This window comes from Nyctibius grandis, chromosome 20, assembly GCF_013368605.1.
Source record: "Nyctibius grandis isolate bNycGra1 chromosome 20, bNycGra1.pri, whole genome shotgun sequence".
NCBI lineage: Eukaryota > Metazoa > Chordata > Aves > Nyctibiiformes > Nyctibiidae > Nyctibius > Nyctibius grandis.
In genome coordinates, this window is record NC_090677.1 from 195023 (window position 1) to 218802 (window position 23780).

Sequence of the window (23780 nt, forward strand, 5' to 3'; positions counted from 1 at the left end):
AATACATCATTTTACAACGTAGTAAAAAAAAGAAAGGACTTCACAAAAGTCTCTCAGAAGAGAAAATCCATTACATACACTTCAGGAGATCCAATATTCCCCGGTCTCCCTGGGACAACCCTTCCGGTTCGTTTCCAGCTCGCACTGTGAACGTAGAGGGTTGAGTTCTCCTAGGTCGAAGCAAGTGCGTGTCCGGTGCAGAGAAGAGGCAGCTGCAAGGGGCAGCAGCAGGGCTTCACTGGGCAGGCACGGCCAGGCGGGGAAGCAGGGGAGCTGCCTTCTGGCTGCGCTCGGCGGACATGTGCTCTAAGCGCTCTGTGTAGAACCCGTTGAAGTCCAACCTGAAAGACAAAAAACCCGCTCCTTAATACCAGAGTTCACCATGGCTGAACTCCAGTATGAATTCCCATATGAAATCCACCATATTATCCACCATAACTACCATGAAATGCTGCGGTTTCCACTACCACCACCTCCTTGCTAACACAAGTAGCCTTCAAAGAGATTGACACTCAAGAAGACGAGTAACTGGTTGGAAGATGCTCGGCCAAAATCACAAGTATCACTTGTGATTTGCTCTCCAAAGCGGGCACCATCAGCAATATCATAATCCTGTCTCCTTGATTAGCCAAAATGATGCCACCAAACCACCCAGCTCCATGCCTGCTGTGACCTTCCTTAGGCAGATCTCTGCACTACGAAGCCAACTAAGACACGTGCAGCTCTTAAAAACATGTGTCCTGGGAACACTGAGCAACAGCCGACACAAGCCTGTGAATCACACAAAAGTTACTCTCTTCATTTCTCAAATTAAGTTGCTCCAATACTAAACGAACGGGCACAATATTTGAGTTCCATGTTGCTTAACAACCTTACACAAATGGCAACAAATTGTTCCTTGACATTTTTTGGTGACTGCAGAGAACAGAGCCTCAACAGATGGAATTTCTCTGTTGCTCTCTCCTGGTTGAAAAGCTCGGGTCTCTCTCATCCTTTAAGCGTGGTACAAAGGCAGCCTGGCTCTGAGGCAGGCGTATTTACCAAAGTTTGGTTCAAATGTAAGGCCAGGACTCATTTACATCCTTGCTTTTGAGGGTCTGCCCCATTTCTGAAGTTGCTTTATTGCAGACTTCTTGAATTGCAGATTTTGATGTGCTTCCCTTTCCGCTGTGTTTTTAGGGTTAAATGATCTTTGGTAACTCTCTCTTCAGAATACCCGCCGTGCTTCCTCAAACTCTGCTTACGCTGCAGTTCCTTGTTTCGAGGCCGCAACTTTTATTCATTTATGCATGACTTCATACATCCTATCGGTCTTACCCTCAGCTCAGTCATTGCTGCTTCCTCCAAACCGTTAAAGGAAGGATATCTGAATGCTAACAGCACTTGGTGGGTAAGATTTCTAAGGATTTGGAACTAAGTAATCCTTCTGACAAAGTCCTCTATGCTGTAATTCTTCTCCTTTTCACTGCTGGGATGCGAAGGAGCAACTTTGGAGATTTTCTGCAGCTGCCAACCCTCTGTCAGCACTGCTGCTGATGGATCCGGGACAGGCTGGGGGCTGATCTACTGGAGAGCAGCTCTGCAAAGAAGGACCTGGGTGTTCTGGTGGACAACAAGTTCCCCATGAGCCAGCAATGTGCCCTTGGGGCCAGCAAAGCCAATGGTGTCCTGGGGTGCATTAGGAAGAGTGTGGCCAACAGGTCAAGGGAGGTTCTCCTGCCCCTCTACACGGTCCTGGTGAGGCCACATCTGGAGTAACTGTGTGCAGTTCTGGGCCCCCCAGTTCAAGAAAGACAAGGAACTACTGGAGAGAGTCCAGCGGAGGGGTACAAAGATGATCAGAGGACTGGAGCATCTCTCCTATGAGGAGAGGCTGAGAGAGCTGGGGCTGTTCAGCTTGGAGAAGAGAAGACTGAGAGGGGATGTTATCATCACTTACAAATACCTCAAGGGTGGGTGTCAAGAGGATGGGGCCAGACTCTTCTCAGTGGTGCCCAGTGACAGGACAAGGGGCAACGGGCACAAGCTGAAACATGGGAAGTTCCATCTGAATATGAGGAGGAACTTCTTTACTGTGAGGGTGGCAGAGCCCTGGCACAGGCTGCCCAGGGAGGGTGGGGAGTCTCCTTCTCTGGAGATATTCAAAACCCACCTGGATGTGACCCTGTGCAACATGCTCTGGGTGACCCTGCTTTGGCAGGGGGTTGGACTAGATGATCTCCAGATGTCCCTTCCAACCCCAACCAGTCTGTGCTTCTGTGATTCTGTGAGCCAAAGCACCTGAGCCAGACACACCAGAGATCTGTGAGTTACGTGGGAGCTTCCCCGCTTCGAAGGAAACCCTCTGGATCTCCATCTTCTGTTGTTTGGTGCTACAAATACGATGGTTGTGCCTCAGTTACTCCGCACTGTATAAACATTAACCAGGATCAAATAAATAAAAGCACAGTGCCAGAATTATGAATAAAAGGGATATTTTGTTATCTTACACATTGACTATCACCCTTGAAAAGCAGTTACATAAAAAGGTTATCATTTATAAGACCGGTATGTCTTATAAACTCTTCCATCTCTCTGTCAAATATGTTATTTCAGCTGGCAACCAACCATCCCCGCTCTGGTTCTTGGGTTCCTGTTGCCATAGAGTCCAGGACTCAATCCAATAATCTCTACAGACTGAATGAGAGCTAAATGTCACATCTGGGCATTCATCGTGGGACTTCCACTCTTTCAAACATTACTGAGCAGCCTGTAGAAATGGCAAGACGTGTTCTGTCGCACGGCCTGTTAACACGCTGTATTTCAGTCAAGGAAATGGGGACATCTGGTTTGTAAAGGTCAGTGAAGGTCCAGCTATGTCCAACATCTTGGTGAAGACTCATGTGGCCCCAGACAGTCCAAACTGGAGGACTTGACAGTGATGACAGTCCTGATGGCACAAAGACCCAGTATTTCCTCTGCAGCCCTTGAACAGAACTGGGGTGTGGAAATATGAGGGGGCAAAGGGCTCAGACCCTATTCTGGTTGCAGCTTAGGTCACCATTCTCAATGCAAACTGCTAACGGAAGCGTTTTGTTTGCTCGCAACCCGCCTGAATCACCGTACTTCTCCTTTCTCCTGCAGCAGGAAGTACTCATCGTAAAAACCAACCTCTCCGTATTTGGAAGAAATGGCTCCAGAGCTTCCACAGCTCAGGAGTCACCTCCTGCCACAGCTAACACTCTGTGTGCGGTCTTGTGAAACACAAAGGCATCTGGTGAAAGATAGCTCCTGGCCATGGCACCACAGACCCACAATCGAACAAGATACACAGCCAGTCTCCACGGTGCAGTATCAGCTTGTCCCACCGTCCTGGCAGGTGCATAAAGTTGACACAAGAGTGGGGAGGCAATGATAAAAGAGATGAACCTCTGATGCCAAGTGTAGGAGCAGTGCTGGAAGAAGGACACCACCTGAGCTACCGCCAGAAAAGGCCTTACATCAGTGTCTGGCATCACAGGTGATAAAGTGCAATAGAAGGCTGCAGGACTTCTGCTGTTGCATGATGTAAAGACTGGTGAAGGACTTGATGTTGTTGACTTCTGGAGTAAGCTGCGAACCCACTCCAGCCTTGGACTAAGCTGGACGATCACACCAATTGGACAATCTCCACATATTCTTTGCAACACCCAAGGACTGTGAGGTCATGATGCTCTTCTATTGAAAGAGCAGGCAACTTGGTCTTCAACGCTGTGTTGGCCATACCCTGTGCTACCTGCAATGATGTCCAAGCAGCTGGATCATGGAGTTAGCTGCCATTAAGATCTCCTCGATGGAGCATCATAAAAAAGCCCATCTGTTAGAACTTGAACAGGTAACGATAAAAATGTAAGTGCTTGATAAAGGAGGCACAACTGGAGCGCTGAGGAGGAGTAAATGTTCTTGCCTGGATGAGTAAACTGTTTGTGGTCTTGATCCTTGAATCTAGCCTGACTCTGGATGCTACTGTGACCTCTAGGAGTGACGGCAGCGAGGGGAGCATAAGACCTTAATCCCTTTGGCCTGTCAATTTTTCTACAGATGGATCCTCCCTGCAATCTACAACAGTCCAATGATGACAAACAGTGATGCGCAGGCAGATGAATTTTGACATAAAATGTCCAGAAGGCCTTGATAAGCCTCACCATCATTTCCTAAAAGGATTTGCAGAGACGCAGCTGTGCTGATTAGTCCTGAAAGGAACAGCAACCCCTTTGTATAGTTGGGGCCTCCACTCGCCACCACAAAAAAAAGTCTTTGAAGAATTTCGAAGATGAGAAGGACACCTCAGACTCTGGTCACTTTAGAGATGGAGTGAATCAGAGTTACTAGGACTGTGGAGATGTTCTCCTCACCTACCTTCCCTTTTCAGGGACTGAGTATCAACCAACAAGGGCAGTTCTGGTGGTAGGATGATAAGCTCCTACCCTGCCAGGGAATGGAAGCAGGAGAGTTCAGAGCAGCAAGCAGTCCTGAGGCACTGCATTTCCTTTCAGATGCCTGTGAGTATCCCTGTCCTCCTTAAATAAGGAATACAATCCTACAAGGAAGAAGACAAGACATGTAATTCTCTGCAGTGTTTGTTGTGGGAGCTGGTGGGCTAGACTCCACTCCTGGAAGCACCCAGAGTAACAGGGATGACAGGTTTTAGTGTTCAGTCTTGGTCTCAGCTGAGTGACCACATCTCAGAGCAGCAGATGCTAACACAGGAGGCCAGGGGCTGCGTACATGCATGGTAGTTGCTCGTCAGGAAGTTCTCAGAAGTAAATGACAACTGGAAGCCCAGTCTCCCCCTGGAATACTTCACAAAACAGCATTTGCAAAGGTTGGTACCAGGAATCCTGGACAGCCCTGTCAGATGCTGTTAGGAAAGGACAACGAAAGCTTCAAGACACACCGCATGAGGAGGCGACAAGAACCTGCTTCAAAAAACATTCCCGAAACCTTTTCTCTCTCTGTTTTCAGGTGTAGGACATCTCAACACAGGTGTAAGGGTCATCAGCCAGCCAGAAACGACATCTGGTACAGAAGGGCAGCAAACAGAACTTAACAGTTGCAGGTTAATGTTCTTATGGTTCTCTTGAATATTAAGTTAAAGGATGAGAACGACCAAAAGTACCATTCACAAAGACCAAACAAAGCAGAGGAGCAACAAGACTACACTTAAATAAAACAAAACAAACCAGAGGACAAAGCACAGTTAGGAGAAAGCTCGCAGTACCCTTTAGACCTATGTGGTTAAAAAGAACTAAAGGATCTACTCTGTTCTGTACTAAATACCAAAGGGGTTGGGGCACAAATCCCTACAGCACCAAGGGAAGAAAGCAAATTTATGGGATTGACCAGTTATCAGGCACATTTAGGAACAAAATTATATATCACCGACAACTGATTCTAGCATATCTACCACTGAAAAGCATTACAACTTTAGATGGAAAACATTCTTAGAAGTAGGGAGTACTCCTTGGTAAACCAAGGGCTTTCCTCAGAAAAAGATGAAAGGAAACAATCACAGAATCACAGAATCAGCAAGGGTCATTAGCCATTGGAAGGGGCTGCCCAGGGAGGTGGTGGAGTCACCATCTCTGGAGGGGTTTAAGAAAAGACTGGACATGGCACTTAGTGCCATGGTCTAGTTGACAGGGTGGTGTCAGTGCAACGGTTGGACTCGATGATCCCAGAGGGCTCTTCCAACCTGATTGATTCTATGATTCTGTGATTTTACTGAAAAACAAACACAGAGGTTATAAACCTAGCAGCAAAACCTAGATCTCCTCTTTCTCCCTCTCTCTCTCTTCCTGCAGTGTACCTTGTATATCTGACTGTCAGGTATTACTGGAAGAATTTTGATTTCAAAGCAGCTAGTAAGTATGGGTGAGGACACAAAAAAACATATTAAGAGATGCTTATTTAAATAAACACAAGATGTGAACTTAAAACAAAATAGCTACTTACAATCAATCCCTTGCATGGTTTTCTCCTCTTGGAGTTGTATCCAGGAATCGCTCATGCTGTATTCAGGAATCAGCTTATTCACTGTCTATACCGTGAGACAATCCCCAAGAAAACTAACACTTGCATTACATTTACAGCACTGAGAGACAAACTACACATATTCCAAAGGAATATGGTTTTTGTAAAGCCTCGTGTTGAAATGCAAGCAGCATTTCTTCTGATTTCAGTTGTTTTCATTGATGAGGCAGACATGCACAGTTCTAAACGCCAACTATTCTCCCTGAGCTGAATTTGGGAACCATAGGAGAGGCAGTTACCGAGAGGAAACTACTGGCTCACCTGTAGATGATGTTGAGCATGCTGTGCTCACAGTCATTGGTGCTGTAAACGCTCAGTTTGTCCAACAGGTCCAGCAGATGCGTTGAGAAATTGCTATCAAACTTGTTGATCGTTGCTTCGAAGCCAGATGTCAGGTGGAGGCTGTCGGCATGCTCTGCTAAAAGCTATCAAGACAAAGGCATGGTGGCCCCATGTGTTTGCTGATTCGCACTTGCCAAAGAGATGCAATTATTCCTTTCCTGTTTCCTAACCTGCTCAAAAATACTGCCACAAAACTTAACAGTGGCTCAGCCACTAAAATCAATCTTTCAAAACAGCTGCAAGGTCTTGGTAGTTAAAAACCTTGCTATGCCCATCTGGGAGGACCCCAGAGTAGATCCCAGCAGAGTTACCCTCAAATATATGCTGTCACTATTTCTTTTCAAGCAGGAGGAAAAGGCAGTAAGCAGAAAGCGAGTGTTGCCTAAGACAGGCTGTAACCTCTGGAGCACTCTTGTAGTGTGATGGACCCTGCCGGCTGCATGCCAGAGAGGGGCCTTCAGCAGGACAGGAGGCAGCCTGCTAACTGCACAGCACGCCAAACAGATCGCTTAGTATGTGTGCATGCAGACAGAGGAATACAGACCAGACCCAGATATGAAAGGGGGGGGCTGCAAAGAGTCACACCCGACAGATTATTGGCTCAGCCATCACAAAATGCCAGTTCTGGAAATACGAAAGTTCTGGAGTTGCAGAAAGCCTGTATGTGGGTACCCACTGCACAGTGAAAATACAACTAAGAACTTAAAAGCAAGTGAAGGGACTGCTGTGGGAGACAGGGTCTTCAAAGCAGACTTTGAGAACACCATCCACACTGTCCTCAAAAATGCCCACAATTCCACAAAGATTCTGCTTTTGAGGCCAGAGCTGCTCTAGAATCTAGGAAGGTCTATCTGCAAGAGGTAGGACAGCCACTCTGACCAGACTGCAACCCAGGCAGCATTCACAGAGGAAAGGGCCCAGCTGGCCATCCTGTGTCCCACCTTGTTAGTCAGCTTCTTCTTCGCAGTCTCTTCAGCACGCTCCTCCTCTGTTGGTGGGCCCAGCATTGTGCCATGCTCTAAGGTGAGCCGGTCCATCTCATTATCCAGCTTCATGCTCTGGGTGAACCTCTGGGAAGGGCAGAAGGTTGGGGAAATGGTTAGATCCCATTTTTTTCAATTATGGCAAAGCACGAGGCTGACTCAGTTCTGCTAGCCCTGCAGCTAGCTAACTCCCATGAAAGCTAACTCTGAGATTAAATTTACGATGTTAATACACAAAGATCTCTAAACCCAAAGGAATGTGGGTTTTTTTTTAAAGCTATGGACTCCCTGAGATGCTGGCTAGAGCGTGCCCAGGGAGATCAGTCTCTTTGGGTCCAATCACCAGTCCTCACCTGACCCTCAAAAGAGCATGCTAAAACCTACACAGCCCTACAACTTACACCTCAAATTCTGCTGCAGGACTGGCTGAAGAGAGGTAATTCGATTCATATGAACCTGATTCCAACACTGAAAAGGAAGAGCATAGAGAATTTTGTGGAGGGAGAAGCCACAGAAAGCATTTGGGAGAAAGGATGAGGGTCTGAGCAGTCAAGCTCTAAAGCCTGCTGGTGGGAGGAACAGATGCTCTTCCACATGCATTGAGGACAAGAGGGGTTGAGTTGAAAAAAGGGACTATCGTAGCTGGCTGGCACCCAAAGCAGCTGGCAGTGGCATGGTCAACACGGGGAGGCTGTACATACCTGCATGCAGTTTGTGAACATGACACAGACAGACATCAGCTTGGAGAAGATCTTCAGCAGCTCCGGGTTGGTTAGCATGCAGTCCTTCAAGCAGTTATCCAGGAAGCTTGTGTGGTGGCTCAGGACATCATCAATATTAGATGCCTGTGACAGGACAGTACAATAATGAAAAACCAAACCAGGACTGCTGTGCTGCAGTGGACCAAAGCTCTAACCCAGCATCCTGCCTCTGAGAGTGACCTCTCAGACATGCTCCATGGCATGTTGAGGTACTTCTCATGTACCTCCCAGCTTTGAGAAGCATCCTGAGATGGAGACTGTATTTGCATTTCTGCATTCAACAGCTCTTCACAGGCTTTTTACCTTTGATTTGTCACATCACCTTCTCAACCAAACTATGCTTTCTTTAATCATCAAAAGCCTCTACTGGAAAGGAAGCTCAGGATGGAGTTAACTCTTCATGTACATGCACCTCCTTTGCTTTTAAATCTGCTTGTCATGCCCACTCCCACCTTCATAAAGTCAGCTACAATAAGTGGAAAAGAGAAAAATAAATCAAAGAACCTTAAATGTCAGTAAGTTTACGAGGCTTAAAACATACCTCTTATTCAGAAACATGTTTTAGGAGCAGAATAAGGAACTGGGACATGCAGTGTTGCAAGGATTCTGTAAGATCTTTGTCCAGCTCTGATATTTCAATGGGCTGTTTCAGTCTCAAGTTTTAAATGATAGATTAAAAACTCCCTCTCACCCTGTGCAACTCTGGGAAGCTGAGAACACAAGTCAAGCTTAGGAAAGAACCACAGGACTGAAATTGCCAAGGTATCCACACCGTTCCATCAGGATCAATGCCAAAAAAAACCCATAACATTTTAAATAACTAGTACAGAACAGGGATAAACGCTGCTCCCTAATGCAATGAAGATGTTGGTTGTGGTGAAGATGACAACGATGGTGTGAAGATAAAGATACTAGTTATATTTTTAGGAAGAAAGCACCTTAATTTCAAGTGGAAATGCACAAGAGAGAAGTCTGACAAATAAAAAAACAGCACAAGGCACTGCATGAGATCAGTGAGGATCACCCTTTTCCCTCCTAAAATACAAATGAAAGGAGAAAACTACTCCAGTCTCTAGGCTACTGATGTTAAAGAGCCAGTCCTACATCCTCTGTTTGGAAATAAATGATGCTTTTATTTAAATAAAGGACGATTCTACCCAGTAGCTGGGGATATGTCATCCCTGCTGAGCAGCTCTTTTAAAGGACTGCACAACAAAGTGGTTGCTGAAACAGCTTCTTTAGCTGGCAGTGCTGAAATGTTTGACTCACAGGTGCCCATCTCACAACAATGCCTAGAGCCAGACTTTTCCTGCCCTGGCACTGGTAGAGGGCATACTCCATCTCCCAGAGATTTAAAAGCCTTGGAGGACACTGATGAGGATGGGAGGCAAACATACATTTGGATTACGTCTCAAAGACTTTGCTAACTTGCCAAAAAACTTACAAACGACGACTTGTGTACATAGTCACACCACAGACATCTTTGAGGTGTTACTGCTGCACTGTTACTTGGAGAAGCCCTTCATGTACAGAGCAATGGTAGAAATGCTCTACGAAATGCTGCAGCAGCCCTCAAGGTTTCAGAAATGAAGAAGCGTATGGTGAAGGCACGGACTGATCTCTTTCATGCCATACTGTCATGGAAACACCCTTCCCCAGTGCCAGCAAAGTCACTTTATACCTGCCATCTCAACATCTCTGGCAAGCTAAAGAGGCTCATAGATGTTCTATAGTGAGGGAGAAGTTCTGCCCACTTGGGCAATCAAAAAGTTTTGGTCTATAGATGTTTCTTGGGAACAGGATCCTCTGAGAAACAGTATAAATCTGCAAATTCCTTTTTGGAACTGAAATAAAAATGCTTCAACACCACTGTATCGGAAGGAGCAGAGAAACCCAATGGCCAAGAGCCAAAGCAGAGAGAGATCTTCAGGCAGAAAGTCTTTGCAAAAGCTCTGGAGTCAGGAGATTGCCTCTTCTGAACAGAGGATTACTTCAATACAGACCGCATGCCTACTGCGTTCAACAGTCCCTTCTAGGACATCTGGAATCAGCAGAGACTGAAAGGAAGCGCTACCTGAAATCAGTATGGAAGAGCCCAGGACAGGATAACTTGTTCAAGTGCCACAATTCAAGTAAAACGAGTATTACATTTTGCAAACCTAAACTTACAACAAAGTTAAGAAGCAAGTACACTTCTCTCAGATCATTCAAGAGCTTGACATGAAGCTTGACATAACCTCTTCTTGTTCAGAAGTCCTCACAAAGAATATGCAGAGATGCTCACAATCCTACACCTGATACCTCCTGTGAATTCTCCAGGAAAAAGGATGACACAAGAAATGTTGGTTACCTGACCCCAGAACAACTCAGTAGAAACTAAGACAGGGTCAGCTGATGTTGAAGATCCACAAGGCTCATCAGAGAGCTGCCAAGAGAACTTAATGCAGATTGCAGGGGTGTTGGGCTGTTGGGTATGTCAGATAAATGTTTTTCATGGTGAAAGAGGAAAAAGATGTGCAACCCAGAAGCGTCTGATCACAGGATGACTACCAGAAGGAAGAATAATAAGGTGATGTACATCTGCCTCCTGATTCCTCACAGTAGTTGGGGCACCCTAACACCAGCCCCAACACAGCAGCACCACGGAAAGTGAGGAAGCTGAGAAGGACCATGAGCAACGCAGTGTCCCTTGGGATAAGGAAAATTACTACAGCCATCACAAAGGTTATGCTGCAAGCTTGAGGAATGGATCACTGATCAGCTGCTCTAATTAAACACAAGTTCACTGGCCGGCACAACGCTTGCCTGTGCTGACTGCCATATGCCAAGACAACCGTCACACAAAGCTCACGGACAGCACTTCCTAAGGGCCTTCTCAAGTTGTCTCCTGGCATGGAGGAGATGGCAGCAGGTCAGATTCCCTCCCTTGGCAAAGCCCTCCAACACTGCTCCACCAAGCTGTGTACCCTTGAGCACTTTCACAGGCCTTCACGACGTACCCCAGCCCACTCAACGCACCCCTGCAGCTTCACGCTCTGAAAGCAGCTACAATACAGCCCTCCCCAGACTGCTGCAAACACTTGAAACTGGAAGAACACAAAATGATTGTATGTTAGGACCACACAGGACCCAGTGGAGACATTTGCTATGTAACATGGAGAAGACAGCCTATGTCTCTGCCCTTGTTTTAGGCAGTAGTACAGAAGTAACCTAAGATGCCATCTCTGCTCTCTTTTTCTTCCCACAAAGACCTGTGTGACAGAAACCAGCAGAAGCCAGGCAGGTCCACTGGTGCTGAGAGGTGAGGCACCAGCACACATTCCTGGGGAACGAAGAAGCTATGGGCTGGGCCCAGGCTGATGGCAAGGAAGACACGTATTTGCAGCATTGCTGTTTCTTTCACTAGATACTCCAGTGCTCAGGCATCATCCCTTGCTTGTCTAATGAACTTTGACAGTAACTCTGTATGCCTCGAAAGTCTAGATCTTACCACAGTCAAGTAAAAAAGGAAGGGAGAGAATGGTTTGGACAGACTGATAATAGCCCTCGATCTGTTGGTGAGAGGTTTTTTTCTCTGCTGTTGAGGATGGAACCAACAAATCTGACGTGAATGAAACCAGATATGAGAAGACCTTTATGAGCTTCTTGACCAGCCTGTTCTGAAAGGTAAACTCCCAATGACTTCTCATTCTTGGTTTAAACCAGGCACGTGAGACATTAGCTGAGAATGTGTTCCTCTCTGAGATAATGAAGGCACCTCACATGCCCATCAGGAGATAAAAACTGATTCTTGCAGTTTTTGCTAGGGCAAAGAGTTAACTTCTGCAGAAGCCACTGACTTGGATTAGTGAACCAGAAATATTCTGTATCACACCTGGAAAATCCCACAGCTCAGGACACGACACCTCCGTGAAAGGAACCAAAATGATGCCAGGCATGCTTTGCCCAGATACCCCCTCGTCAGTGGGAAGTGAGCTTAGCCTCTCCCAGACACCACTGGAGTGGAAAAGTGGGAATACACATGTGGAATAGCCACCTGAATAAGGAAGGCTCTGTTTTATAACAGTCCTAACATGCCAGTCCTTGGCAGCTTCGTGGAACAGAAAGCACAGACTTGGCTTTTAAGTGCACTGTAAGTCAGCCAAGGAATCAACTGAAGATGTCTGGACTGGTTTATGATCTTTACACCCTGCATCCTTCTTCCTTTTCCACAGTCTTCTTTCGTCTGTGTACAGAGACGTTCAGTAGAACATCACCTTTAGATAACAGGGTGCAGAGCATGAGCTGGGCATAGATAGGAGGATGCAGCAGAGGAAAGGGATGCAGAACAAATAAAGCAGAAAGAACAGATAAAACAGAAAGGTGATGTAGAACAGCAGCAGTCTTTGCAGTGGACTCAATGATCTTAAAGGTCTTTTCCAACAAAAATGATTCTATGGTTCCATAAGAACAGTTCCCAGATACTTAAGTGCCTCCATAATAAACACCTGCAGTAACTGAAATTAGGCATTTTTTCCCTATATTAAATTTGTTAATTGAAGACTTCTGTTCCAACTTTCTCAAGCACACACACTCACCAACTTCAGGTTCTTCTCAAGAATGTGCCATGTTGGCTCCATCACTTCAAACATCATGTAATACTGGATATTCTGTACAAAATTCAGCATTCGCTGCCGCAGTGTGAAAGCACCAGCAAACCTAGGGGAGAAATCACACCCACACAGCTTAGAGCTAGCAAATGCCATGGAGAACTATCACCAGGCTTGCACAGTCAAACAGAGCTAAATATTTCTGTCCTAGCAAATTCACTGCTGCAGTGTGAGAGGGATTATAAAGTTAATGCAAACCATCTCTGATTATTTTCCACATAATGGAAATGGCTTTCCCTCAATTACTAGAGTTTTGAACCTGTTGTAGACTGGACAATTACTTTGAATATTTGCTTATATTCAACTAAAATTTTAACATTAAATATTAACGGCCTTTTACTAGTGTAACTATTGAGTGAGACATGCATTTGTTTGCAGGGCAAAATTTAACACAATAAATGGTTCATGTTTCTTTCCGGCCTTACTGATTAAATGAACACTTAAAAATGCTCTACACCTTGCATCAATATGTTCAGGGGATCCAAACATTTAATCAAATCACCTGCTACCTAGGGTATTTAACGCAATTTCACCTTAAAAATAGAATGGTGGGATTATATAGAGGTTCTTCCAATATTAATTTCTGCAGGCTCTGTGATGGCAAACTAAGCACTGACTTCATCAAACTCGGACAGGTCACCAGAGAGGTGGGGGATACCCACCCTAGGGGTTTCAGCCATGGCTGCCCTGTCCTGCTGATCACAGTCATCCTGTGAGCTGGATGTTGGACTACAGACCCTCACAGGTCTCTTCTGCTAACACCTCTACAATTACAGGAGAACCAGAGCTACAGCCACGTTGGCTGAGGTCAGCGCCAAGGCAGCCGGGGTTACCTCGTGACAAGGAAGTGCCACTGGCAAGGCAGAAGGTACTACCTCGCAATGCTAGGGTCTGCCTCACTCTCCAAACAGGTGCCTCCAGCACCTGGAGTGAGGTCCAAAGATGAAAATCTACCCTCACAGATGGAACAAGACAGAATGATCATCTGGGAAAACCCTCCACCGATTTTACCTTATTCAATTTGTATCACACCAAAACCCCAAGCATTAGCCAAGCTGTGTGAAGGTCACAAGTCCTCACTAGTGGTCTGGGCAGAAGAGACAGATGTTACTTCTAAACTACTGGGGTTCTTACTAATCTTGCTGATGCTGAAGTAGTGACCAAGACGGTATGTGCACAGACATCCTCTGCTGTAACTGTTCAGTGAGGAATGAGCTAACCCTAAAGACCATCTCCTCCTTTTCAAAACTTCAATCAAGCCAAGCAGCGCAGATTACTAAGCAGACACTTCCTACTGAAACCTAAAATGTTGCATTTTGACCTCTCTCAGCCTGTAAGAAACTTGTAAGGATCTTTTTCAAGACAAAATTATCTGATCCATGTTATGTCATATCTAACTAGCAAGAAGGAAAACTAAACCTTCACATCTGATCCAGCAGAAAAAAAGGCCATACCACTTAGCTGAATGCAGGGAGAATTGTTTGGCTGTCTTATTGCTGATCCAAACGTTGCACAACTGTCTTTCCACATGTTTGCAATAGAACATGTGTCTGAAAAGCATCTGGTATCTTGTTAGCGCCTTCCTGGAAAGAAAGGAGAAACCCGTCCAGATTAAGCCCTGTTCTGATTGACAGACTAAGCTGTGAAGGCTGAGGCTGCTTAAAGGCAAAGAGACTTTACACAATATGTTCCTTACGCCTTCAGACGCACATGGATCTGCACTGAAACCATTTGAACCAAAGAAAAAAAAAAAATCACATTTGTAACCATCCCAAAGAATTTCTCTCCAAGGAGTCCCTCCTCCACATTTCCTGCCAGCGGGTACATCACCAGCCTCCTTCTTCAATTCCCTCGAGCTACCTGCAGAAAGGTCACTCACATAGATGCTGGGATGGAGGGCTGAAAGCCTGTGGTCATGGACCCACTGCACTAAGACCGCTATGGTCACCAAAACAATTCACCAATTCACTTAAAAAGATGAAGAAAAAGCTGTAACCAAGCTACAGGCAGCATTGCCCTGCCAGCAATGCACTGTCAGAAGCAGATGGGGGATGCTTATTTATAGCTTCAGGGACTGGATTCAGGTCTGCATTCAGACACTTCAGTGTAGGTGTCTACAGAGCTCCAGTCGATACAGTTCGTGAAGCCTTACCAAACAGTATTTTCACTCCCATAGCTACCGTCGGAGCTAATACACTCAATTTGAAAGAAAGAGACATCATTTCAAAAGCATCACGTCATTAGAAAAGTCCCACTGTGCCAACTGATTTTTTTTTAAAGGGGAAATTAAGGGACAAACTAATTGGTGGCAGTTAACAATTCAACATCTGTCACCCTGTTCATGTAACACTGCTTGTCCCATTTGCCCTGGCTCACAGCAAGCAGGTCTGCCAGTGTTTCTCCAGGGAAACAGGGGACAAATCCCTGCAGAAAAATGAACATTCAGTCCCTCACAACTCAATTAAATGCAAAATAGCTTGCTACAGTAATTCTAGCAACAGCCTGTATCCTTCTTATTTGCAACCAGGGATACCAGAAAGTGCTTTTTTTCCTGCTCTCCACATTTGAGAAATGCTTGATTCTTGCACGGAAACCCTCTTGTGAGAGTTCATATTCTCAGGGAAGATACTTCAGAAAGCCATGGACAAATGAAAACTGGGTGACCAGTCACAAAACCAGGGATCAGGCTGAGAAAGCATCCTTTGATCTATGTATTCCCCTCATTTAAAATGAAAGTTTGACTTTCCAAGCATGCCTTAGACACGGTCTCGCAGGGGGCTACCGAAGAGACAAGCCATATTCCATAGCCTACAAGTGGAGCAAGCAGGGCTCAACAACCCCAAAGCATTCCCTGCTAGTCAGCAGCTTATAACATCACTTTAAAGATAGAGACTTTCCAGTATTTTGCTGTGTGGAAACATGCTTCAACCCCATGCAAAAGCTTCTGCCTTTTTTACCTTCAGTGGATTGATACTTTACCTGTTTATAATAAGGGACAGAGGCCACTTAACAATGTAGTCAAAGGAAAATGCTTCCAGACCGCTGAGAGTGAGCTCTGTGGGATCTGCACTGATAATGGCCTTCTCCTGTTTCGTTTCTATGGCCAACACTCTCAAGAGCTGCGTAATGAGGTCATGGGGCATCAAGTCAATCTATAAAGGAAGAGCAGGGAAAAAATGAAGCCACAGGATACTCACAACTACCGTGTAGCAACAGATGTGTAGCTGAAGCGCAAATTATCAGTCGCTCTCAAGTTATCAGACCAACCTAGGAAGCAATAGTGAATGGTATGATCTGGAACAGAGCAGCAGATACCGGAGCAGTGTCGCTGTAGCGTTTAAGCATCAGCATAGAACATACTACTCTGCTGATCACTCTGTCTTGCCCTTGGCCTCTGTAAGGTCTATGCAGATCTCACACTCTCCAGGCACAGCCTCTGTGTTGCTTCACATCTGTAAATCATTAATAGGCAGGACTTCTAATCAGGTATTTTCTTGTACTCCAAAGTGAGCACCCAAGCTGAGAATAAGCATGAGAGACACACCACGGTTCCCACCTCATCCTGAGGCCTCCCAAAAGCATCTGCTCTGTGTTCAGAGGTCAGCAAGAAAATTCAGACCCTTGTCCAGTGTGGGTGCTTCTAGTTGCTGATCTGGATGAAAGAGGACTTAACCCAGAAGAGGTCTACGGAAGGACAGTCATCAATTCTCTTTTCTTTCAACAGGTACATTGAACAGGTTCTTACAGGCACACAGATCTCCCCAAATCGTGGCAGGCCGCCTGCTCAAATTCAATTACATTCTTACCTTTAAATCGTCCTTGAAAGGATCTGTGTTGGCTGTGCTCATTCGCAGGGCTAATTCAAGCAGAGCCTCTAGCCTCGTAGTTATGATGTCATCTACAGGCTTCTTAAGTTCCTCTTCTGTGAGATCCATGAAGTGAACAAAAAAGTCCCCTTGATCCATCAGGAAATAGTGTTTTATAGATCTGCTCAAGAAAATGAAGGGACAATTGATTACGTTTTTTAAAGCCCAAGTTAATCCATAATGAACCTAAAGGATCAAAAGCAATCAATTCAGCCAGCCTGCTGGGTTTGATCACAAAATGTTCCTCTTCATACAGAACACACAGCCATAAATAACCCATTTGGAGACTAGTCTTTTATGCACATCCCCTCCTCCCTTCCAGCTCAGTCTGGATGCTTTTGTGCAGTCAGATCAGGGCTGCTGTTGTTCTTTTTTGCCTTGAAAAATGTACCTTAGGTAAAAAAAGTTTGCACTACATTGCTGGGCGAAGGCTCACACTGCTGTCCTGAACAACACCCCAACCTCCACAGCAGGCAGACCCATCCAAGAGGCAGTTGCCAATTCAGAGCAGAATCTTGGACTCCTTTGAATGAACAAGTATCTGTGCTGATTTTTTTTTAAGTACTCCAGGTACTTGCGTTGACTTCTGCTATAGTAGGATGCATAAATTTTAATTGTCACTTGGCACCAGGGAGAGTTAACTGCAGTGGGCCAGGAGCTCGGAAATAGCTCAGAGGAGAGTTTGAGGATTAGCTTAGTGCCTGGCCAAGGATCATACAAGCAGGAGGTTGAACTAGAGACCTGCCGAGGTTGTTGGTCCCTTCCAACCAACATTTCTGGGATGGTGGAGATAGTCAGTACTCCCGCTTAACTGAGGAGAAGTGATTATCTGTCCCTGGGGTTTGGTCACAACTATCCCACTTCAGCCCTCAAAGGGCACACACATGTTGGAAGCTCAGTAGCTTCCTCCTCAACCAGCTGCCCCTGCACTTGCACCCCAGCAGATTACAGATACACAGGATAGTTGCTGAATAATCTAGTAGAGGGTCTGTTTTGAAGATGAAGAGGTCACAGCCATCAACCCCAGCTGGAGAGGCTGAGCAACATCTTAATCTGAAACTATGTTGTGATACACGGGCCCCACAGAGGACATGTGCCACCACAGGTTTGGAAGCACATGTGGACTGTCTTTTGAACAGTCCTATTAAGCAAAGAAGGCTTGGAGAGATGACAGTCATTAGCAAGGCTAGGAAGAACCTCCTTAACGACTTGGCAGGTTCCAGACAGCTCTCGTAACCTTTCGTGAAACAAGGCATGCTCTCTGGTGGTTTTCACAGGGCAGGAAGACACATATCAGTTTCAAAGGAGCGATCCATGGATCTTCAGGTCTTCCCACAACCTCTCTCAGCTGGAGCCGCAGTGTTCCCAGGTCTGGAGCAGACAATTTTGTTGCAGCTACAACATTTTCAGACCTAGCAAAAAGCAGGCCCAAAGCAATCCCACCTGGCCTTCTAGGCACATTCACTTCAGTTGCCATTACTGCTCCAGTTTATGTCTTCCGATGGGCATTTTCTTGTGCAAGTCACTTGGCAGGTTTGTCCCATGAAGCTCAGACCACTTTCTTTCACACTGTGTCACTGCTTTGAAGCAGAACCATTGGTACCAGGTCTCAGACCAATGATAAACTATCTTACAACCAGCTATCAACTGCAATTTCCTACCTATTTGTTGCTGTCTTGGCCTTCTGGATAGTTAAGATTCCTGTTTTTACTGTTTTCTGAAGATAGTCATAAACTAAAAGCTTGATTCACACGAGAAAGCTGGAGTTTGCATGCTAGAATGCACTTGCATTTGCTACCAGCTGAGTGTGTTACGAGAATCGAAATATAGGTTATTAAAATGAATTTAAAAAATGACAATGTTAAGAAAATCCGTGTCCTGGAACCTGGGGCTAATACACTAACTCTATTCCAAGTACCTGTGTTTGCATGAACAATAACCATGGCATATATTTGGTGAGATGGTTAATATTATTCACATTAAACTCTTCTTGATCATACCAGATGATATTAGGAAACTCCTTTCCTGGGTGGGAGTGACATGCAGCCGTGGCACAAGTCATGCAAGAGGTGGGGGATGTCCATACCTGAGGGAGGGTTTTGGGACTGGGCTAGACAAAGCCACGACTGCCCTCACCTAGTTTTGGCAACATCCTTCCAAGAAAGTTGGACTAGAGACCCCCATACATCCTTCCCACCAAACGTTTCTATGATTTTAGACTTTTCTACAGGAAAAAAAGAAAAATCTTATTTTTTCAGGTCAACCTTTCTAATGGAAATAGAGAGAATACGTTAATAATTATCCCAAGAAAAGAGAGCTAACTTCAAAAACTTATGTTCACTATCAGAAACAGTCTATTTAACATGCATTTAGTGAAATAAATCAAACCTTAGGTGAGCCACCAGCTCTTTCTCCTCCATTAGGAAATCCAGAAGAACTTTGCTAGCATAGTTATATGCTTTTTCTATTTGTTCCACATATGCTCGCTCTTTTAAAGTATAGATGACCTCTTTAGCCACAGGGCAGGTAACATCACGTCCACATTCTCGCACAACATTTAAATATTTCCCTAGAAGCAAAAAGAAAGAATGACCCATATTCATACCTAATGTACATCCAACAGGGAAACTTTCAGACCACTACCTTCAAGCAGAAGATATGCTGTGAAATGTTTACACTAAGTTCTACTGAAAGCTGGAAAGGACTTAGACACCTTTCAAAAGATCACAGAATCACAGACTGGTTTGGGTCGTTAGGGACCTTAAAGATCATCTAGTTCCAACCCCCGTGCCATGGGCAGGGACACCTTCCACTAGACCAGGTTGCTCAGAGCCATCCAACCTGGCCTTGAACACTTCCGTGACACAGAATTTTAAATTAGGCACCTAGTATCACATTTAAGGAGAGATTTAGAAATTATTTTGTTTCCCAGTGGTGGCAAAATACCTCTGCAGATAGGTCAGAAACTTTGAAGATCTGGGGCTGCACTGCAGAAGTAGCTTTTGGAGGGTTTTGTACTTATGGAAGAGAACAACGGTAGCCATCAGGTTGCATGCTTCAACACCCAAATTAAAATGCAGCATGTTCAAACCTCAGTTGTCTAGCTCCATCTAGCTAGCTGCTAGAAAACTGTTCCCATGAAACAGAGCAGTACAGCAGGCAGCTCCCCTTGCTGCTGGACTCCTCCCCACACGTTGTTTTATTTACACGATCTGGGGTTCTTTTTACATCTAATTCTTCTGTTCCTCTGAGAAGTTCAGCTGGACAACCTCATAAACTGGCAAAGCATGATGATATTTACTTTCACACAAAGAATGGGAATGCTTGTCTCGAGATTCCTCTTCCATCAGAAGCATATCTTTACCTACCTGTGCTTAGTATTTTGTCAGCCATTTTCTGCAGGAATGAGGGAATCTGTTGCTGAACAACAGTATATCTTTGATCCCAATATTTGTCATTATAGTCCTCCTGGATCTTCTCCTTCTGCAGCTCATGTTCCTCCACCATGAACTCACTGAACAGTTAAAGCAGACGTTTAGAAGCAGGAAGTGGCACAATGAGGATTACTTTTTTTGACCTGTAAACTGGTAATATGGTCTATCAGAAATAAGGTCACATGAAAATACATCCCAATGAAGAACTGAAATTAGCCTGTAAGAGGAGAAGCATTATGCAGAGTGTTTCTGCTAATCTGCAATCAATTCTGACAGAAACAGAATTTTACAGCGTTCACAAACCCAAGTCTAAACATTATTTGGTTGTCAGTGCAGGGGTGAGGAAGCTGGCCTTTGTCGGCCTTCTCACCATGAGGAAGGCATTAATTTCAGCTACTTTAACTTGAGTTTTGCCCCCCCTTACGATTCTGAAAACGTGGGAAACAGAAATGCTGCATGAACTATAAAACACAGTGAAATGCTTCAAATGATTCTACAAAAGCCAAGAAACTTCAACGAGTGTTGTTAGCTTATATCAGGTTAGCATATTAGTGGACTACATTTAACATAGATTCGCTGAGTTATCACACTCGTGCCCCATGAGAAGAGGGCTCACCCCTGTCGTGAAGAGGACGAGGATGGGAGAAGAGAAACTTAAAGGGGAACAGGCATGGTAAGGTGGAATTTGCGTGGACTGCATATTTGAACTGCTGTGCTATTGACTTTTGCATAATTTCCTTGAAATTGGAAAAAGAAAGCCAGTGAGAGTGTCTCTGACTGTAAAACCACTGAATCAAATAAGAAATGTAGTTAAACATGCTCCAGCAGCTCCTCTTCCTTGCAGTGCTGCCTCGTCTACCTACTGCTGCCAGGTCCAGGCCCCTGGGCTATGCAGACTCTACAGAGCAGAGGGATGGGTGCACTAAAAAAGTAGAAGCCAAAGACCCGAACAGTATTTCCTAACTTTTGCATTTCATTTTCATTCCTTAGCTGTTCTTTACCTGTATGGATCGTTAATGATGCCTCGATATATCCACTTTTCCAGAATTTCAAAGTAAGGCACGCTGGCTGCCTTGGTTAAATACAGGCACAGCTCCTGGGCCTGGCTGTCGCCCGTGTAATTGAAAGTCTTGTCATGAAGTAAGCTCAGGGTTGATCCTCCCATACACTCACCTTTATCCACAGAAGTAGCTAAAATTTAAAAACATAAGACACAAAGCTGACACAGATTAATTACACAAGCTATGCTGTTAAACTTAATGAAGTTAGCAGTTGATTAGCTGACCACCCTAAGTCACAGATCTCCATGCCAGCTGTAGACCCCTGCTGTGAAAATGCAAGGCCATTCCACCTCACAACTAAAAGCTTACATCGTGAAATGTCCTGAAACGAAAACCCGAACGATCCACAGTCTAAAAAACCAATAACCAAACCCAACCCTCCAGGGAAGGAGAACTGAACTCAGGTAGACACAAGGTACACGGTGGCTTAGTGACCAAAAGCCTCCTACACCGAGGGGACCATGTATAGAGATCCACTTTCCAGGTGGTAATGGAAGAAACACACACTTCAGTGGCTTGCTTGAGAAACCTCTGATCAAAAAAGCACTTCTGTTCTCAACTGTAACACAGAGGTGGCCATGCATACAGCTCGAACACCAGGATTTAGGTAGGTTGATAGTGAAATTTGTACTTTGCCGTCACAAATGGGATGGAGGGACAGAGGAATATAGTACTGCCATGAGTTTCTGATCGAAGCAAACCTTAACGTAGCTGGCTAACTGCTGTGTTCCAAAAACCTGAAAATTTCAGGAAAAGTGAATACCAAGAGGGATCACCCAATTCCAGACTGTAAATAGAACAAATATTTACATCCAGATAAATGCTCTGGGCTGAGCAGAGAGAAATGTACAAGTATCCTCATGCCAAAGAGTTTAACCAAAATTATTGAGGTAACTGCATCTGTGACCAACAACCTCACGCAACGGCACAGGCTGGGACCAGCTGGCTGAGGAGTAGCACCACAGAGAATAACCAGGGGGGCGTGGAGGACAATCAGCTGATCACGGGTCAGCAGCATGTCCTCGCAGCAATGAACGCCAACTGCACCCAGGGCTGCACTGCCAGTGATTATTCCCCTCTGCCCAGCACTGGTGGGGCCACACCTGTAACGCTGCGTTCAGTTTGGGGTCCCCAGTATGAATGACAAAATGAACAGTCCAGTAGAGGTTAATAAGATGGTGAGGGGCTGGTGCCCAGGGCATACCAGGAGAGCCTCAGGGAGCTGGGCTTGTTAGCTGAGAGAAGATGAAGCTGAGGGTTGTCGAACATCATTCCTTCACTATCCAATGGATGGTTCTAGAGGAGATGGTATGAGACTCCTCTTGGAGGAGCACAGTGACAATATCAAAAGGGCAAAGAAGGGCAATTCCAATTGGAGATACAGAAAGAAATGTTCACAAAAAGGGTGGTGAAGTCATGGGAAAGGGCCAAGAATGGTGGGAGATCCCCATCGCTGGGGACCGTCCAGGCTCATCTGGACATGGTCCTGAGCAACCTGCTGTAGCTGTGAACAAGGGGTTGGAGTAGAAAATTCCAGGGGTTACTTCTGGTTGAATTGGTTTGTGGTTATATATCCACACACAGCTGGAGAGGCATTTGTGAAGACACTGAATAGACAGCAGTGGTGGAAACCATCCGAAGGGCATGGATTGTGAAGGTAAAAGGCATGGACATGCCTCATGACAGTTCTGAAGGGCAGATTCAGCCCTTGAGCCCACCGCTCTCAAAAAAAGAGCAGTGCTCTGACAAGTACAATGCCCCTCGGCTTTCTTCCTTAATATAACATAAAACTAAAATGACACATGCCCTGCCTGCATTGCTGCTCTGCACAGTTCTCAGAAGTTGTCATGCACCTGTCAAAATGTAAGGACTGTATTTTTGAAATTTACCAAGTGAAGCAAGAATTTCCAGGGTCCTCATTGTGGGCTGGATATAAAACCAGAGTTTCTGCAGTGACAGAAGTCCCTGTCTCTGAAGATGTTCCAGCTGAGTAATTAGTATCATGTATTCCTTGATTAGAGTCCGCATAGCAGCAGCCAGAGCATGATTTACCTGTCCATATTCGAAGGAAGACTTCTCCTCTATAAACCTGCAAAAAGTAAAATGAAAACTCTTTCAGGCAAGGCACCGTCTATCATTTTCAGGAATTTTATCTTCAGGACACTGTACAAGCACACGAGTAGATTGTGTGCTGGAAAGCGCACTGGTCTTCAGCTGGAGTTTCAGGTTCCACATCTGCTCAGAATCACAGAATCACAGAATCACAGAATCAATCAGGTTGGAAGAGCCCTCTGGGATCATCGAGTCCAACCATTGCCCTGACACCACCATGGCAACTAGACCATGGCACTAAGTGCCATGTCCAGGCTTTTCTTAAACACCTCCAGAGATGGTGACTCCACCACCTCCCTGGGCAGCCCCTTCCAATGGCTAATGACCCTTGCTGAGAAGAAATGCTTCCTAATGTCCAACCTGAACCTCCCCTGGCCAAGCTTGAGGCTGTGTCCTCTCGTCCTGTCACTAGTTGCCTGGGAGAAGAGGCCAACTCCCACCCTGCTACAACCTCCCTTCAGGTAGTTGTAGAGAGTGATAAGGTCACCTCTGAGCCTCCTCTTCTCCAGGCTAAACAACCC

General features: G+C 45.4%; 1 protein-coding gene across 3 annotated transcripts in view; it reads right to left on the bottom strand.

Annotated features, from left to right (window-relative positions):
• TUBGCP2 (tubulin gamma complex component 2) overlaps positions 1 to 23780 on the bottom strand; it is a 38540-nt gene continuing 14760 nt past the window's right edge. For all 3 annotated transcript variants that reach the window (XM_068416636.1, XM_068416637.1, XM_068416635.1), the window contains 12 exons: positions 23037 to 23236; positions 21088 to 21277; positions 20021 to 20166; positions 19041 to 19221; positions 16593 to 16773; positions 15766 to 15938; positions 14241 to 14369; positions 12715 to 12835; positions 8078 to 8221; positions 7335 to 7463; positions 6313 to 6476; positions 1 to 341 (listed from right to left, as the gene is read on the bottom strand). In XM_068416636.1, coding sequence (XP_068272737.1) covers positions 236 to 341; positions 6313 to 6476; positions 7335 to 7463; positions 8078 to 8221; positions 12715 to 12835; positions 14241 to 14369; positions 15766 to 15938; positions 16593 to 16773; positions 19041 to 19221; positions 20021 to 20166; positions 21088 to 21277; positions 23037 to 23236 — 1864 coding nt within the window. In that variant the 3' untranslated portion in view covers positions 1 to 235. The remainder of the gene's footprint in view (positions 342 to 6312; positions 6477 to 7334; positions 7464 to 8077; positions 8222 to 12714; positions 12836 to 14240; positions 14370 to 15765; positions 15939 to 16592; positions 16774 to 19040; positions 19222 to 20020; positions 20167 to 21087; positions 21278 to 23036; positions 23237 to 23780) is intronic.